This window comes from Polyodon spathula, chromosome 12 (genome assembly GCF_017654505.1).
Source record: "Polyodon spathula isolate WHYD16114869_AA chromosome 12, ASM1765450v1, whole genome shotgun sequence".
NCBI lineage: Eukaryota > Metazoa > Chordata > Actinopteri > Acipenseriformes > Polyodontidae > Polyodon > Polyodon spathula.
Genome location: NC_054545.1, coordinates 7,148,238 through 7,165,649, shown reverse-complemented (window position 1 = coordinate 7,165,649; position 17,412 = coordinate 7,148,238). Strand labels below are relative to the sequence as shown.

The 17,412-nt window shown below is 35.7% G+C and overlaps 1 protein-coding gene across 3 annotated transcripts in view; it reads right to left on the bottom strand.

Moving 5' to 3' along the window:
* adck1 (aarF domain containing kinase 1) overlaps positions 1–17,412 on the bottom strand; it is a 121,502-nt gene that overhangs the window by 22,533 nt on the left and 81,557 nt on the right. For 2 of the 3 annotated variants that reach the window (XM_041265856.1, XM_041265854.1), the window contains exons 8-9: positions 4,906–5,055; positions 3,846–4,043 (exon numbers count right to left, since the gene is read on the bottom strand). In XM_041265856.1, coding sequence (XP_041121790.1) covers positions 3,846–4,043; positions 4,906–5,055 — 348 coding nt within the window. The remainder of the gene's footprint in view (positions 1–3,845; positions 4,044–4,905; positions 5,056–17,412) is intronic. The other variant, XM_041265855.1, reaches the window with a different exon arrangement.

Here is a 17,412-nt window from a genome sequence, read left to right as displayed (position 1 = left end):
CTCTTGTTTCCAGCATTTTTAAAGATTGTTTCAATAGAGACTCATGTTCCAATGTTACAATAGACTCATACATCCTCAGACAGTTTGGGATATATGAAGATTACGAGGCAGGTGTATATGCAACACTTTCGGCTATGTTGATATACTTAAATAGTCACTGTGTACTTGTGATATTTAAGTAGGCTATGTTTTAAATAGTTTTACAATATACAAAAGAAAATGTAAATGTCCAATAAATGAATGTACACTGAGTGCGAGTTGAGGTGCAGTTATAAATACAAGCAAACAGCAATGTTTAAAAACTGACGTTTTGCCAAAAACCAACTGAGCGAGTGATTTGCTGACTTTTGATTAGTATTAGAAAATAAATCAGAGGGAGATCAAGTTGAACAAACTATTATTTATTTGATTTGCAGAGTTAAACATAAATTTTCCATTAACAATAACTTTCTCTGCTTTGACTGTCTCGCGGGACTCTGATTTGAGACAAGACCCCTGCCCACCTGTTACGGAGCGCATTTATTTTGTACTTAATGTTTCATTGAAGTTGTGTCTGTATAATAAGTTGATGTTCTCGCTGATTCAGCACCAAAAAGCCTTTCATAACACGTTGTGACAACTTGCAAATTAATCATTTAGCACACTTTATTTGTGCATATAATTAGCTTAGTGAACAGAGCTACAGCTGGTTCATTTTTGCACATGGTGTGGCTTCCCCTTGCTATGCGGTAATTCTGGTCATTTATCGCAGTTTAGTGAATGAGGCCCTATGAATGCACATAACTTCTATAAACTAAATTGTATTGCCATTGTTGACAGTTTATCAGCAAATGATGCTACTGCACAATGATAAACCATGTCTTTGTGCAATCCATTTAATATTTCCCTAAGTAATTAATTGATGACTTTGCCATGAAACTATTAATAATAATAATAATTTTTTAATATAGCGCCTTTCACAGTGGATCACCATCACAAAGCGCTTTACAAGATATGAGACTAGGATGTGTGAACTATGCATCAGCTGCAGAGTCACTTACAACAACGTCTCACTCGAAAGACGGAGCACAAAGTGACTTGCTCAGGGACAATGAGTCAGTGGCTGAGCTGAAATTTGAACCAGTGACCACTGGACCACTCAGCCTCCTGAATAAATCCATTATCCAATAAATTCATTATTGTATAATGGATATTATTGGATAATATCCATTATCAAATAATGAATTTCCATTACCCAATAGCTTAAAATGTCTTTCAAATAAATGTTGGTGTTCTGAGCTACCCTTGAGTGGGGAAAACAAGGGATTTCTTAAGGTAAGTATAAGGGGTATTTTGGGAAAATTATCCATAACTCAGATGATCTAATACCCTAATTGTTTCTATTAATTCAGCTACATTTGAGGGCTGCATTTTCAAAAACAACGTTAGTATGCTTTTAGCAATTCCAGTCTTTTCTCTCTAGAATATATTGATAAGTAAATTGTGAAGGTCTGTGCTCCATTAGAAAAGAAATTAGGTATGCTCCTATCCTTTAGCAGATTTAAAACCTTGATAAAAACCTGCAATCTTTCAAATCCTACTAACCTTGATCACTGCAGTTTTCATTAATATGCCTCACAACCTGCACAGTATAGATGCTAATCAGACACAAATGCATATACAGTTGGTGTTTGTGGTAGGGGTGAGGCTCTGCACATGGAGGTAATGTGTTTCTGTATTTTGTTTGTTTTTCTTTTACTGTATTGAAGCATTTGAAAGGCAGCCAGGTGCACTGCAAAGACGTGATAATTGTGTGTTGCTACTGTTCTTCTTGAAGAAAGAAAGACACGGCAGTCTGCACCCACAACAAAAGCTCAGATCTGTATTTCCTCACATACCATCAGAGATGTGTCTGGTTCTTACAGGGGTCATCTACCTCGTTAATAATTTGTGTACCTGTGAAAGTACCACTATTGGTGGGTGTCCCTGACTGACTGCATGTTACGAAAGCAGCTTTCTTGAGCAGTCATTTAAGGCCAAATTATAATTTGATTTATATCAGTTACAGTAATTCAAAATTAATACATGACAAGTACAAAACAATCCTGACCTTTAACCACCTGGTGCATCGTTCAATACAGCAACCTCTTAATTGGATACCTGTAGCAGCTGCTGTACATACAATATATCACACTTAACATACAATGTGCCCTGGCTGCTGGCATTATGTAACCCCTGTTAATACAAATGACAGACAAATACATGTTGAAACTGAACAGACTACTCAGTAGTTTCTCAATGGTTGAAGTGCTGACTGGGGGAGGGGGGGTAGGCAGACAAGGGGAGCAGCAGTAATGCCATAAAACAAGCTTCAAGATAATTGTCAACCTGCAAATCTACAATAAACAAAAGGTACACAAATCATTAAAAAGTAACTAACCTATCAATATCATTTTCAATTTAAGAAAATTAGGATAATAGAGCAAATTGAACTGCAATCACGCAAGCTGTGACAATGCAGAGAGCATCCTCTTAAGAAGAATGGTTATGAAAGTTAGTTGCTTTACAAAGAAAAACTGGCTTATCCTACTCGGGACAATATGAGATAACAGAAAAAGAATAAATTCAAATCACACAAATCACTAACCTCTCTGTATTTACTCTGGGTCTTTCTTTGCCCATGGGCTGCATTGTATCATGGCATTTTTATCGCATGGTAAATTTAGCATGGGGGAATTCAATAGTGGAACAGCTTATGCGTTATTCCAAAGCCCTCCTTTTTTAAATGAGTAGATCATGCATTGACGCAAACCCTCCACATTAATTCACATTTATAAAACGGACTTGCAGAGCAGTTAGGAATCAGTAACTTTGCAGCAAATTTAGTAAAGCCTAGAGAGAGGGGGTGCAATGCAATTATTTTCTAACATGCTATATATATATATATATATATATATATATATATATATATATATATATATATATATATATATATATATATATGAAATAATTATATACACACACACACACACACACCTCACACATGTTGCATTTTTCTACTCTGATGCATTATGAGCATCAACAATTTACTCAAAGCCTCCACTAGTGTTTTCTACTATTATAACAACCTTGACTTGCATAAAGAAGGAAAAACATTGAGTGAAATAGCTTGCATCACTCTATTTTCAAGGAATGGTATCCGAAGCACAATCAACAAGTACGGAGAAACACAGGACTGGAAGACCCAAAAAGCTGTCTAACAAGGATGAGCAATACTTGAAGAAAATATCCTTAAAGAATAGAAAGAAGACACGCGTTGAATTGACAACAGAACTGGCAGAAGGCACAGGTGTCACTGTTCATCAAATCAACAGTACGAAGGTCACTCTTGAAATCAGGACTTAAAAGATGTGTTGCCTTAAGAATACCTCTGTTTAGAAAGGGGAACAAAACTAAAAGGCTAAAACATGCACAAGAACACAGAAAAGCAAAGCCAGTGTTGTTGACATTTGTGGATTACTTGATTGTAGTTTTCCCCTGCATTTCTGCGGATTGGAAACATATTTCAGCGTGTACCAGATAAACCACTATTCCACCACCATGTTCTATGTATTAGCACAAAACAGATAGTAAAAAGTCACCCAATAAAAATATATTTAATTTTAGGGGTTTGAGTTGCAAATGTTGTTTTCTTCTTGTCTGAATAAAATAACGCTAAGGCAGATTTAGAGTAAACAGCTTTGAGAATCTAAAATAATTATGAATTAAATCAACATATATAGGGTATTTTTAAAATGTACACTATCGCATATAACATGCGCTTACATAAAAATAAACTTGGAACACGTTAAAACTTGGGAATGTACCTCTTTATTTGTAACAGTGGTTTGACTGATTCCACTGCTGACTGCAGTCCAGGATCTCGCAGTTAACACACAGGCAAAGAGTGGATACCAATCCCCTGCACCCAGACGGCGGCTGTATTTCTCAACGCGCTTCATGTCAGCCTTTATCAGAGATTGCCACAGACGGCAGTAATCTAGTCTGAATTTATCATTCAATACCTAGGTGAGAAAAATTGGAATAAAGAATTCTTAAGTGAAGTGTTTGTTGGAGTGGAACCACAAATCTGATTTGCAAGTTTCCAAAGGGGCATTTTGTAGATGCGGACATGATTAAAAAAGACATGGGATATTGCCAGCTCAGGAAATAGCTCTAAACAGTCACATATCATTGTTCAATGTAATTCTGTAAATTTCAGCCTTCAATTGAATTTGCTGCATTCTTCACTGTTCTAAAATGACCATACCCAATACTTTGTTTTTGTCACTAACACTAAATTCCAGAGGTCACATGCAGAAACAGTGGGCCAAAATATGTTGATATACTACTGTATATGGAATCTATAGTACCGTATATTATAGCAAGTTGTGGTATTTTCTGAATGGACAAATAGTAATTACCAGAAGGAAATGTAAATATGAATATTTTAACAATAAAACCACAATCAAGAAAATAAAGAAACCATTAGCACATTCAGCCCCTGCGTATAACTGAGGATGAAGAAACAGAGAAATGAAAAGATAGAATGACATAAACATTTCCTGGTGCTATCAGTTAATGTAAGACTCTTTTTAAATGAAGCAACTTACTTGCAGAACAACTTGAGACAAGCTATACTTGCAATAATAATGATAAATCAGTAATAAATATAGTTGTTGGTACGATATCTATTATGTTTTATATAACCTAGTAGTGAACTATATTCTACTTGAAATATATTCTTCAGTTAAATGGTTTGTAGATGGCACAGTTTTTTTTTTTCTTTTTTTTTTAAGTTATATACCTACAACAATGAATAAGAGAGTGTACAAAGTGATAAATTATCTTTCCGGAAGGCCAGTGATTGCAACACAGATGTCTTACCTGATACAATCCATGGTCGAGTAATATAATTTCAGTCTTACTGGCTTTGGGGCATCTCTTTACCAGCACGTTGCCTGGATGTGGATCACAATGTACAAAACCATTCACAAAAATCATCTCGCTGTACATCTTCCCCAGATTCTGAGAAATCTGAAAGAAAGTAATATAAAAAGGGTTTTTTGGGGGGGGGGGGGGTTTACATTGTGTTTGTGGCTAATTTTTATCTACTGTAGATTAGCTGCAAAACTAGCTATGAGCTGGGATCAGTGAAATGTGTGGTCAAATTTCAATAGGAACCTTAACATACTGTACAGTAGTATTTTATTGAGCTGGTAAAATACAAGAGCTCATAAAGTTCACACTTCAGAGCAAACCTTAATCCTAAACTATCGCCCATCCTTCACTGAGGTCTATGTTAAGACCACCAAAATTATTTCACTCGTGATCTGACAAAGAGGGAGAGCGAGAGAGGGGGGGAAAAGAGAGTGAGCGAAAGACAGAAAGTGAGAACAAGAAAGCTAATGGCATCACAGCATAGAGAAGTTATTGATTTCCTTCTCTGCCTTATACTGTTGCGTGAATTTGAGCAGCTTCAACATTTAAGCCCCCTGATCTATAGACTATTTTTGTAATTGCTTGATCAATAAACATATGAATTCTCCATGAAGCGAATGTTGTCTAAAATCTGCTTACATGTGTAGGTTTTCTGTGTGTTACATCCTCTAAAACAGTCATTATTTACAGCCCTGTGCATGTATACTACTGATAGATGATACACATTTTGTAACATTAATCAATGTAAACGTATCTGCCTGAGAGATCTGTGATTTATCAAATATATTACTCATTTGGGCTGACTGGCTGCAGCAGTAATTCTGAATAGTATTTTTTAGACTGAGACCATCCTGGATTAAACACAGACGGGTGTACTTATCAGAATTTATAAAGCTCATTGGAATGTTGTGCTCAAACCATGCTAGCATTAGTCAGTAAGTTAAATATAGCTTACAGTAAAAGGGGGGGCATTCTTGATACAGAAGAAAGCATTGCTTTCACTATATACTGTATGTTCTTTGGGTTCAATATTGGGGGACTGGGGTGTCAAGGAAGCTGTTTCTCCTTCTGGGGCATCGAAACTAACAAGGTGAGCTCTTTTGAAGCCTGTCCTCTTCTTTGTCTATCTTGGTGTTAGCATATTTAAACTGCACCACAATGTGGACAAAATGCACATTTGAAGAGGTCTCCGTACAGGTTTATATAATATGATTGTTTCATAGTTTTCTCCAAGCTGAGGGTAAACATCAGAGCTGGAATCCATTGTGATCTCTTTAAAACACACCCATCTTAGTTTCACGAAACTCTTGTCTCAGCCTAGTTTGAGAAAGTTCTGATTCCCTTTAACACCTACTTAAAGTGAGCAAAGCCACACACAGTCTTTCAAAAGTAAAAAAGTTCAAAGCGTTCTATACTCACTGCAAAGAACACTGTAGGCAGGAAACCCCGGAAAATGCTATGTTCTGAATGCAGATAAACAGTTCACGCTTCAGTTCATAAAGGAGCTCTTAAGAACACCCACGAAAAAAGAACACAACTTTCCCTAGCAAAGCATTAGTGTGAGTGCTTGTTCAGATTTAGTTATTTTGCATTTATTAAATATTCTGAAGGGAATCGTTATTTTTGTATCCAAGTTAAACACAGAATGGGATGTGTCCCCATTTAAAGTAATTATGTAATCATGCCATGTACAGTACTGCATGGGGTAAGTATAGGTTTTTTACACACGGGCTGCATATTTTCATTTGCGCAAATGTGTAATATGGAGAGTATGCAAGTCCAATTGATTTTTTATGAAATTTACTGTAAATAAAATCAACTCCTTAGGCAATTTTAATTGCAAAAACGCCAGAAATTAAGACCATTATACTATTCTGGTCTAGAAATTTGAGAAAATATAAGTGAATAAAACAGTAAATGGTCTTTATTGACAAGTGAATTGAACAATTTCCAGGTTTGAAAAAAGTGTATATTCTCTATCCCTATGTCAATTATGCGGTTCCTTAAAATTTTACAATTACAACAACGCCTCACCCATAAGACGGAGCACAAGGGGGTTAAGTAACTTGCTGAAGGACACACAGTGAGTCAGTGTTTGAGCTGGGATTTGAACTGGGGACCTCCTGTTCTTTAATCACTGGACCACACAGCCTCCTACATATACAGTTTTCTATTATTTAGGCATGAGTACTATCCGTGAGACTGGTGGAGCTTTCCATTGTGTAAGAATTTTATTTATTTATTTTTTTTACATGGCCCTAACAGAAACCAGAGGAAAGAAATTAAAGCATGAATCCAGTTTGCAGATTAACTATTATACAGTTACGTTATCTTGCCGACCAGTCCAGTTAATTTAAGTACACATCAAATAAAATTTTAAAAAATCATTAATTCTGAAACTGGAATGCATTTGTACTTTGGGCAATCAAATCTCAGGTGAATGAATTAGTGTAAATGTGGTCATGTTCAGAAAGCTACTTTTTTGATGCGATAATGCATACTGTAAGAGCAATTTCTGTTTAAATAAGAGTTTGGACAATGTCAAACACTGAAAACAACACCAGAATAAATACAATGAAAACTCTTTAGTGAGACTCAGATAAGTTGTGGAAGTTGACACTGCATCCCTGTGTCCACGACGCTGGCAGTATATTCAGATACTGCACGCTGCTTCCCTCACTTGGTATTCTGCTACTATTTCCAGTTACATAGATAACATCTGTGAGGGAAAATAGCAAACAACGTTGCTTGTGAAATTGAACGTACGGTAGAAAACCGCGGCAGAATCTCCATACTTTACCAATATAGAGTACAAACTAACGAATGGACTCAGTAAATACAGTACAGAATATTTATACTTATCTGTAAACAACCCTGGACTGAGTAAGACACAATAAGGGCACACGTGAGCTACATACTATTCTGCATGTCACTGTGGCATACCCTTCTATACTGATACTCTCTTAAAAATAAATGGTAGTTCATCCATATCGTCACTGACAATATCATGTTATAATGATGTGTTACATACTGGAATTAAAACACATTATTTAAAAGCAGTGTGTTTACATTTTATGGCTTTTTATACATTGGAAATGACTGAGATCACTGCATCTTTTCCCATCAGTTAAGCATGTTATCATAGGCAAATTATTTAAAAATTAAAGACGACAAATACATGGAGATTGGCAATCAGAAATGAAAAGGAGAAAATTATGAGCAGGTAATGTTCCCTGAATTAATATGTATTTATGCTGCTAAAGACAGCTTAAATATGTCACCCAATTGGTTAATATTATTTTATACCCTGTGTACCACTGACTACGTATTTGTATGTCTGGAACATCATTTGTTTAAAAATACTAACAAAGCTGGAAATATTTGTAATTGATTAAAGGCGTAATAATGGAGTGCAAAATGAGTTTTGATGTTCAGGTTCAACCTCTCGCACAGACTCTGTGATGATTCCTCTTTTCCTCTGCCGCTTATGAATCGATGCTGCTGGGGTGCGCACAGAAAATAAATCCTATTTTCTGTCCCATTTCACCAGGCTGATGAGCCCGTTCCCCAGGCAGCAGCAGCCAGCACAAAATGAAAGAAGATAAAGTGTCTGAACGCTGACAAGTTCACGCCTGCAGAATACAAAAAGAAGGATAAGCGAGGGCATCCCTTGCTGGCAGAAAGCAAATGCACACAATTATTCCTGCTGTCTAAATATGTATTCAGAACGTCTGGGAAACAAAAGCAACGAGGCACGAGTTTACCGGCTCTGACATCCCGAATGATGAAACACCTTACTGCAGCGTCCAAGAATGATACAGCGGCATTCACTTTGGAAATAACAAAATGATGAATAAGTGCTTTTATGGACATTGCACAATCTCTCTCTAAAACAGGGCAGAGGTCCGCAGGTTTACAGTGGCATTTTTCATAATCTGAACCCACAAACCAAAAAAAAAATCTTGAAACTAGTAATAAACCATAAACATGTTCCTAATGCAGGTTGGTCATTTCAGACATTACATTAAAGGCCTATTTTTACCTGGTAAGGTTTGTGTTTACAAATTATTTAGTTATTATAGCTAACAAAATAATTCCACCAAAGGGACTTTTTTATATGTAACTTGTCAGAAGAAGAAATTTCACTATAGGAGCTTTATTTTTGAGCTGGGGTTCGAGCTGCATCAAGAACCTCTGGCCAGTACACTATAGAAATGATATTACAAAACTATCAGTAGAAGGGTTATTTACACCCTGGCTTGTTTTCACGAAAACATGATGAAAACGTATGCACCTTCATTAATGAGTCATGAAATAAATATCAAGTTCAGATGACCAATGCAAGACACATAAAAGTTATGTTATTTAAACCTTTCTATCTAATGGCGTTACAGTTTGACTCTCACTAATTATTATAGAGCGGAAAGCTTCCCTTTTAGTTAAAGATGTTCTAAATGTAATGAGCTCTTTTCAAAAATTGGCACACGTCTAGCTGATTCTACAGATCTTTGACATCAGTCTATCCTTTTTATTAGTTTATAAATCTCTCCAAACTGCTGTTATCTGCATGAATGCACTTTTTAATTAGTTGCTGGGATTGTGGCCTTGTCTTGTCCACAAAAGAAACGTACTGTATAACAGAAAATCCTCTTACTTGTCAGTCTAGAATACAAGTAGCTATTTATGTAGCACTGGTTAAAAAAAAAAAAAGAACGGTTGCCCTTTGATGCAGCACCTGACTCTCCTAGAGCTTCCATCCATAATCACACCAATCCCCTTCCGATTTCCATACTGTTCCATTTTACTTTCCGTTGTTACGTGTTACAATTGAATTACTGCCGTTTAGCACATAATACGCCAGCTATGTGTATCTCAGTATAGTGTATAGTGAGTTTCCTGGACATCAGTACCTTGAATTCAAATATGCATGAAGGCAGGCTAATCGACAACAAAAAATGATGATAGTTACACACCAAATGTAACTATCCTGTTATGAATACCACAGCTTGCAGCCCTTCCTACATAATTCAACAAGAACTTTGAATATTTCTCTGGGTTTAAGTGTTAAGTGTCCTCCACCACTGCCAAAGCATTATCCCCATTGGAGTCCAGTTGTTCCATATCGTATGTCGTAGTTATACTATTTCACAGAGTTAGACGATGACTGTTGTCTACACTCAAAAAAAAAAATAAAAATAAAAACAAACACCCAGCAAATTGGGTATTGAGAAGCACCACAAAAAAAAGAGATCACAATCACATCATGGGGGACAGACTGAGAACATGGAACTGGAGAATCTTCTTTTGCTGCTTTGTGGCCAGTTTAAGGCCTCATTTTATGAATGCATTTATCCTACGTTGTGTCCAGTCCATCTTTATTTAGTAAAGCTGATGCTAATCATTTAAGAGTATTGAACATTCTTTATCACAGAGCTGCAAGACACACCATGAATTGCCACACACCTATCCAGCACTGTACAGTACCTTAAGCACTACGTATGGAAGTGTAGGAACCCATGAATCGTACTTGAGATCAATGGTCAAACTTTGTCCACTTGACTCTAGTCTCAGTCCGAAAAATGTCCAATTCACCAAATTTACTAATCATTAAATTGAAACATTTATGATAATTTCCCCCGCAAAAGCTATAATGCTGTTCAAAATTCAGTCAGAACCAATAAAAAGTAGATAACTATAATATATAGGGCTACACTGTATGTCCCTAGATTATGATACTGAGTAATTTGTGGTAAAGAATGTCCTCATCATGTTTCATCACGATTAGATAAAAAACTGTACTACAATTCTGATATTTTGAACACAGACACATAAACATATTTTAAAAGACTATATTGTGTGACACTTTAAATGCTTATAAAAAATAGGTAATCATACAGCTTTTGTCAAACCACTTAAAATAGCAATGCACAATTTAAATGTGTTCATACTAGGATAAAACTTGCACATAAAACATCTAAGTGCTGTGCACAGAATACCATTCCAAACAATGTACTGTGGCTGACTAAATTCCTCGTTTTAAATGTATTGCTGTTTTAGTATGCAAATCCCCTTCAGTCATGTTCCTTGTTATCATGCCAGATCAGATGTTTGAAAGCACAGTGATTTGATCTGACAAGCAAGTTGTGAGAAGGTTATTTAATAGTCTGGACATACACGACTCAGTAACATAATAATTTCTCTTCTGGAGAGACATGCAGCACAGCACAAAACATCCAAGTTACAGCTGATCTCTTCACTATTAAGTGCAGTTACAGTATAAGAACATTCAAGGATTGTGTGCGATCTAACCACATGCCTAGGTACTTAATGACTATCCCGTTTTCAAGTAGAATTCTGCACCTTTTACTGGGTTTCCCTGGTTCCGTGTAATTGTTGTACATTTAAAAAAGAATAATGAATTTTTGGCTTTTATATAGATATATATATAAAAAAACATCATCTTTTTTGTCACAGTAGTTGTTTGATTATAAAAGTTTTTATCTGCTTGCACTCACATAATCAGTTATATGAATTAACTTAAGGGGGGCCAGGGGGGCCATGGCACCTGCACTTTTCCGACAGGGCAGTGACTATATAGTTTGGTCCCTGTACTTTTCCTCTGAAAAAATAAAGCTCCCAATTTTTCTTTTTTGTCCTCCATGTGCCAATGTGAACCTGTTGTGTATTAACATGCTTTTTTCTTAAATGGTGGTTAATTTAAATTAGAACAGACTTTCTATAGTCATAACAGTCGTTGGATATGGAAAAGGAAAACAGAAGTGAATATAACAATTTCTTAGCGGGATTTGGCCAGATCTGCATGACAGAAAGTGGATACACACAAGAGTTTAATCAGGGATGAATATATATTCTTTTCTGTAAAATAATTGATATCATTGTGAGAAGCAAACACTAATCGATTCAGATTTAAACAGTGACAGAAAGTAGCATGCAACGGATTGCATGACCATGTTTGTTTTGCTGTTAAGAAACAAGGTAATCTGTTTATTTAGATAAGTGAGTGCCGTTAGGAATAAAATGAAACGAATGAAACTGCACTCTTTTTTCAAAATAACCTACTTTATTAAGCTATACACAAAGTTTTTCAACATTTATTTCTGTCCCCTCTACTTTATTTAAAGCTCTAATTCACATTATTAAAACATCTCTATTTCTTAATTACATCATGAATATCTGGCAAACAAGCGAAAAACATTTTTTCTAGATATACATTAAAAAATACATCTGGTTTACTATGTTTGCAGATTATTGATTGGAAATTAAAGTGATTCTCAATAGAGATGTAAAATAATACTGCTAGTGTTTTTCTAATACTTGAAAATGACGATCACATACGAAAGGGGAAGTAAAATACATGCGCACATTGTAATAGCATTCATTGGAAGATGTAGGAAGAAGAATGCAGTATTTACTTGTGTTTCTCCTTATTGTTTTAGTGTTAGAAATAAAAAGAACAACTCTTAACACAAACTTTGAGTTTATATTTTAAATGTGCAACACATCATTTGCTGGCGTAAAAAGAAAAGCTCATTAAGTCAATTAAGGGTCTTTATGCACAAGTCTATTTGTCCAACATTAGTCCAGTCCGTCCGTTCGTCCCCCCACCTCGCTTTTTTTTTTTTTATCTGCTTGGTTTGTAATCAGTGGTTCTGGCCTCTGTTTTTTCTAAGAATGAGTTATTTTCATTATCATGTAACTGATCGAGGTTATGCGTCTGCAGGAAAGAGCCACAGGCACCGTCTGAGAGGTGCTGCCAACTTTGTTGTTTCCCACTGTATTTTATTTTGCCTTTTGTCTTTCTTTCGTGTATGCTCCAGTTTGTGTAGACATGCATGTGATTTGAGGTCGCCTGTTTCTGCCAAGCCTCCATCACTGTTATTCCAGCCCTTTCTATATCTGGGAGAAGGGGTATGTCTTTGTGTACCCTCTCCATTGGCAGTTTGATAGTGCTCTGTATTAAGGCTGTAATATTCAATGTGACTTTTGAAAGAGAGTTTGTTTTAAGATTTACTGTACTGTGTTTGTAATAAAACCACCTGTCACCACTGGGGTAGCTCTGCCTCAGTTTTGCTCCTGGCAATAATCCTGCCAATTATCCCTTCCTCCTGCATCCTGCTATTCTCCACTAGTTTAGCAAAATCGGAACTTGTATGAGTAGTGTAATTACATATCAGAGTTTTATTACACTGATCCTGAAACATATTGTAGCTTGAAAAACACAATAACCATAATTTAAATTAATTAGGTTTGGAACTCATGATCATACACTTCATATAAAAGAAGGACACGTGTTTAGCATGGTATTTATTCCCTAGTTAACTTAAGCATAAACTGACCAGAATTTAAGATATGCAATTCCCAAATGCATTTGAAAACCCCGTCTTTAGACATTGGCCCATATCCCCCCATATGTTTTAAGCACTGTTTTTTATTTTTTTTTATTTTTTTTTTTTAAGAAGCACACATAACCATGGATATAAACATAGATGCTCTTTGAAAGTGGGATTAAACTAATAAAACCTCTCTAAAACAGATGTATACGGTTTCATGAACTGCAAACTTGATTTAATTGAGGAAACTGCTCTTTAAAAAAAGCAGTGCTCACCAAAATATTCCTTATTTTACACATATTTACAAAACTGTTGAAATAAAATTACAATATTATATATATATATATATTTTTTTTAAGTTATCGTATTTAGTAACAGAGCCTCTGCAAACCTCCTGCAAAAATCACCACATTTTAATGAACTTGCAATGAAAAACCAGAATCAGCAAAACATGTAAATGTTACTCTAAATGGTCAATGCCTTATTACGTTATTTTGCAAAAATAAATAGAAACAAAGAACCACAGTTGTAACCATTGCTATTGACAAAATAATTTCAAACTGTTATTTTCCTTTGGTTGAAATACCGGTCGTTGCCATCTCCAGTGAATTTCTTTATAATTCTCCATAAATGCATCCCCTGGTGTTATCTTTTTCAGTCACTGCTCCCAGTCTGTATAGCCACCAGCCAAAAATAATAACAAATCAGCCTGTGCTGACATTTGCCAGTACAATATATGGCAAACAGGATGGAATGAATGTTCAAGGTGTTTAAATTATTTGTTACGTATATAGGGACATTCCCTAGTGATTACTGCGTGCAATTCCTTGCCGATACAAATCTGTTCTCCAGATTTTAAGTAGCAGTGTTTTTAAGTGAACGGAATAAGAAAACGTTCACAAGACATTTGAATGTCAATTATTTTGGGAAGTCATCAAAAAGTATTGTTATCACTATATCATAAGTACTAACTTATTTTTCACTGAAGCATTGCAACTGAAAGGTTTAATTATTCTAATGTATTCAGTATGTGGCTGTTCTATGCTCTAAGCAAACCATTGTTATGTTTTGTTCACCCTAGATCTTCATACACTGTATTGTATTGATTTTGATCAATCTATTGTAATGCAGGCTTTTAGATTTCATTTAGCCAAATGGCTGTGTCCAATGTTCCCTTCAATTTAGATTTTCTTTCATCCAGCTAGAATTCTTTCGAGTCGTAGCTGTTATTATTTATGTGATTATTATGATGAATATAATAATGATCATGTTAGGTACACAGCTGTCACCAGTTTCCCTGCCAGCACTGGAGTTAAGCTATAACCATGAAGTATTGGAACTTAAATGTCTCAAAACCAACAACCTCCATGTGGATAATGACTCATCAAGTGAGAAGTAATATAAAGCAAATTAATTTGCTGTGAGGTTTTCTGTTATTATTATTACTATGGTTTGTGTCTTGGTGAATAAACTGTTTATCTTTATCAATTAAGGACCCTAGACTTTGTAGTGTTTCTCCATTGTGGTTAGACTTGCCGTGAACATTCATTAGATTAGTCCCTGACCTACTGATGTTTGAGTCTTATGATAGTTTTTTTGTGATGAAGATGTGGGCCCTATCCTGAGCTACCAGGGGGAAAGGCCATCAGCATCAGAAGTTTTCCCCCCAAAACCTATTACATCATTTGATATAAGAAATACAAGTGAAGGATTTGCATATCATCACTGGGTTGTATAAAATAGTACTTTCGTGGCAACACTACCTTTCACACCAGTGGCGACAGGCGCACGCGATATACAGCTAATAAAAATGTAGAATACATAATAGCTTTTCAGAATACTTATTTCAGTAAAGGCAAACGAATCATATACACTTGCTATATCCAGTCCCCTGGAAATGAACTGCCAGATGTTCTCCCTCATTGTCGTGTCTTCATAATTTGTGTGTCCTTTATTGTACAGCTCCGGGTATTTTGATACTGCAAGAATTCTCTTTTCTTCCGCATATGTTTACTGAAGGCACACAAGGGAAGCTGTTCCTCATTGGTCAGTTCTCTAGCAACCATGTGACAAAATCACAAAAATAGACACCAATTGTTGTTTTTTTCTCATTGCTTCAGTGTCACTGGTCACATCGTAGGCAGTGTGAGAGGCTTGTATAAAAATTACTTGTGTTTTTTTTTTTTTTGGTCGTAGTATGATACATTCGTTTGTCTGGTGTGTGGAGGCCTTAAGCCTCTGCTTTGTGCTATTGACAAAACAATTTCAAACTGTTATTTTCCTTTGGTTGAAATACCGGTCATTGCCATCTCCAGTGAATTTCTTTATAATTCTCCATAAATGCATCCCCTGGTGTTATCTTTTTCAGTCACTGCTCCCAGTCTGTATAGCCACCAGCCAAAAATAATAACAAATCAGCCTGTGCTGCTAGTGGTCAAGAAGGCCAGATTAGGTATCAAAATTCTTTAACCTGATGTGCTGCCGCAGCCCTTCCAGCAATAACATTAATTTAAAAAAGATCTGGTTTAAGCATTAAGCATTGACTGAGTGACAGGTTAGGTGGAATTTCAAACTTACGTAGTGTAAAGTAACAATGCTGCCAGTGGTAGTTAAATCCTTATCAATAATAAGGGCCTGGCAGGGGTGAACTCACATAAAGTTGCAGTAAGAAAGAACTAAAATATGGTGGTATGGTAATTTTAAAGTGAAACAGCACTTAAATGTCAACTTCTATAGATCCATAAGGAAAAACGAACAAAGCTTTTAGGTACTGGTCTGACCTCAATGGAGATAAAGTTAGAATATTGGAAAAAATACAAAAATCCATTCAACTGAGGAACAGGAGCAGCTAACTTTCACCTGCAGATAGGGGAGCCAAACAGCTTTCAGAAAGGAAGAAGGCCTCAATTCTTTATAATACCGTAATCATATTACCTATTTATAATCTTTGATTATATTAACTTCCCATTGTTTTGTTACTAACATCTCTGAACCTATCTGCGGATTTTGGACAAAAGGAAAAAGTCCTATTTATTTAAGAAGACCACAATACATAAAGCACCTGGATACACAGTCAGCACATCCAATTAAGATCTGTGGTAAAATGATTACCCTAATGCTCTCAGACATATGTGACTGCAATTAATTTAATGCTTAGGTACTACTTTGGTAACACATTATGTAGATTTAGTTTGCAGATGCAGTTGTGCCTCAGCCCAGCTTGTGAGGCAAGGTTTATAAATGATGATGGTTAATGAGAATGACCTTCCAGCTAGCAAGCATTTCAATTCATTCTGAGGCCTGGTTTGTTTATGCTCATCCCATGGGGTTACATGAAGTAACCTGGAGATAAGACAAAAATATAACTTTCAACCAAATTAAAATAGGATTCCAAATATGAATTCAATTCTAGTGGCTTTTGTACAAAAACCCAGGGTGGTAAAAAAAAAAAAAAAAAAAACAATAATGTGAATTTGGGTAACAAGAGTATGCAGGTTAATCATACGCATAGCTGACAACATAGTACTGTGCAACTAATACAGTTTTTATATTGGCATAGACCACTGCTTAACAGATGGAGCATTTCTCTGTGATTCATAGGAAGCATGACAACACATTTTTTGTAACTTATTTTAAATTGATTTATTTTTAGACAGGCTGTTTTCTGCAAAACTATTGAAATAAAATTACAACATTATGTAGTACAGATTACAAATTTTCTATGAATGAATTATAATGTATGAGATAACTTATTATTTGCATGTTCCATGTAGCATGTAGTTTATAATGTTGTGTGTTATTTAACTATTCACATATTTAGAATAACATAAGTTCTAACTTAAGGCCTCCACACACCAGACAAACGAATGTATCATACTACGACCAAAAAAAAAAAAAACACAAGTAATTTTTATACGAGCCTCTCACACTGCCTACGATGTGACCAGTGACACTGAAGCAATGAGAAAAAAACAACGATTGGTGTCTATTTTTGTGATTTTGTCACATGGTTGCTAGAGAACTGACCAATGAGGAACAGCTTCCCTTGTGTGCCTTCAGTAAACATATGCGGAAGAAAAGAGAATTCTTGCAGTATCAAAAT